At 50.4% G+C, this 2,224-nt stretch overlaps 1 protein-coding gene across 1 annotated transcript; it reads left to right on the top strand.

The window, feature by feature from the left end:
• Positions 1-518: 518 nt before the first annotated feature.
• On the top strand, positions 519-1,901 carry PHACADRAFT_189225 (uncharacterized protein; the record flags this gene model as incomplete). Its single annotated transcript, XM_007403149.1, has 5 exons — positions 519-848; positions 914-1,077; positions 1,132-1,459; positions 1,520-1,801; positions 1,884-1,901. 5 exons carry the CDS (start codon positions 519-521, stop codon positions 1,899-1,901), a joined length of 1,122 nt encoding a protein of 373 aa, XP_007403211.1.
• Positions 1,902-2,224: the final 323 nt, after the last annotated feature.

Below are 2,224 nucleotides of genomic sequence, written 5' to 3'. Positions count from 1 at the left end.
TAGTGGTTGAGGGTCCGGTCCTAAGGACCGGTTGGGACCGGGACTCAGACTGAGACTGGACTGATTAGGACTGGGTACAGTCCAGTCCTACATCAGTCCAGTCTTGGTCATGGTCCTTGGTCCCAGATGGCCTCGGATGTTCTTAGGACTGGTCATGACCGGTCAGGACCAGTCCCGGACTGAACAAAATGCGACAAAATGGTGGCAGCCAAGCATTGACTTAGCTACCAGCAGATGTATATTTTGATTTCTGAATAGCTGCCACAATTCCGTAGGCTTATTCAACTATACAGGGGTGTTTAAGCACAGATCAATTCATTGTTCAAAAGTACTCTAATTTAGACTTATTTGAAGGCAGTCGCACATTCAGCCAAAGCTGCTGTGTGACGGAAGTGTGACTGGCTTACCGGCAGATGAGATCAAACTATATAGGACATCCGGCATACGCCGGAGTTCTCTGACCGCCTTGTGGGGAGTGACATACCAGAAACAGTAAAAAAAAACAATTCCACATCAAGATGGCAAAGTCTGCTGAAAAGAAGGCGGTAAATGCCACGGTGAAGAAAGCCGCTGGGAAGACATCCGCAACACTTACTGCTAAACGCAAGGGCAGTGCAGTCTCCGACTTAGAAGACAGTGACACCAATGACGCAGCAAAGAAGCGGCCAAAGCGTCTGCGCAAACCGTCCCGCCGTGCCAAGGAGGCCAAGGAAGCTGAAGAAGATGAGGACACAGGGGAAGATGACACCAGCGACGGTAGCTCCACAGATGACGAAGATAGTGACAAAGTCGTTGAAGTGGATGCAGGCTCTATTGCTGATGGCAGCGAAGCTCCTATTGAAGTCGATGTAAGTATCGTCTCTGTTCGGCGCCCACATAACTACTCACTACATCGGGCAATACACTCTCACAGGACGATGACGTTGTTTCGCTTAAAGAAGCAGAAGTAGTCGCTCTGAAGGGTGAGACGACCCGCGATCTCGACCTCTTCTTCACTCAGAGCACCAAGCTCAAGCTCAAGAGTCCTCTCGATGGCAGTGTCACTATAGAAATTGGTAGATGGTGCACAGTATGCCGGTGAGTATAGATTACTGCTCAGGTTCTATGCCGAGTACTCACTGCTGTTACCAGAGATGATCTCAAAGCTAAGGGATTCAAGCACCGCCCTCGTGGCTGGCTTGTTGGAGGCAACTCAAGCCTTCGCCGCCATATCGCCTCACGCCACTATTCACTCTACCAAACACGCTGCAAAGAGGCAGACATCAAAGAGAGCAAAGAAGCAATTCCCTCCAAGGTCCGCAAGGCGCGCGAAGCTGTGGCTGCAGCTGCTTCCAAGACAACAAAGACCGCTGTTCAGTCGTCATTGGACGGCGTTGTTCAGAAGCTCGCCAAGATACCTGAGTTCAACAAGTGGACAGTCCTCGATGCAGTTAGCACGCTGATTGTGGTATGCAACTTGGTACGTAGATCACTTGATACTTCAAGAGGCTTTACAGCTGATTGCTAGCTGCTTGTGCAGCCTCTCGCACTCGCTGACGAAGTCGCTTTCACCAACGTTCTTGTTGTCATGCGTCCAAAGACCACACGCGAAGAGCTTCTGACAACCTGGACAGTGCGGCAGAACATCTGCAACAAGTTCGTCGAGTATATCAGCAATATCAAGGCAGCAATCGAGAACACACCTGGTGAGGTCTCTGTCAATTGGGATCTATGGACGCGTGAGCACACGAGCGACCCGTGCTTTGGCATCACGGGTCAGTGGATCGACGTCTCCCCTGATGGCTGGAAGCTCCGTTCTGAGGTATTGGGCTTTAACGTTATTGTTGGCGCACACGACGGTCAGAACCTTGGGCGGTTTTTCCTGAAATTTCTCTCGCGTGTAGGCATCATCTCCCAAATGACAAGCAAGGTGATTTACGCTTTACTTAGCTGTTATCACTTGGCTCACCTTGCTTACAGCTCGGCTATGTTACTGCAGATAACGCTAGCAATAATGACATGACGGCGCTCAAAGTAGAAAGCACGTTCACTCGCCGTGGCATTACTGGCTGGAGCGCTGATGAACGCAAGCTTAGGTACGTCACATATTACTATTCCTATCACTTATACTAACACAGCTTGCTGCTTAGCTGTCTGGCACATGTAGTCTCCCTAGGCACAGAGGCCTTTATGGCTGCAGTAACCAAGGTGGCCGTGCTCGAGTCAAAGCAGTCCATCTGGGACT

This window comes from Phanerochaete carnosa, assembly GCF_000300595.1.
Source record: "Phanerochaete carnosa HHB-10118-sp unplaced genomic scaffold PHACAscaffold_804, whole genome shotgun sequence".
NCBI classification, from domain to species: Eukaryota; Fungi; Basidiomycota; class Agaricomycetes; order Polyporales; family Phanerochaetaceae; genus Phanerochaete; species Phanerochaete carnosa.
The sequence above is the reverse complement of the archived record's forward strand: the minus strand, read 5'-3'. Positions and strand labels throughout refer to the sequence as shown.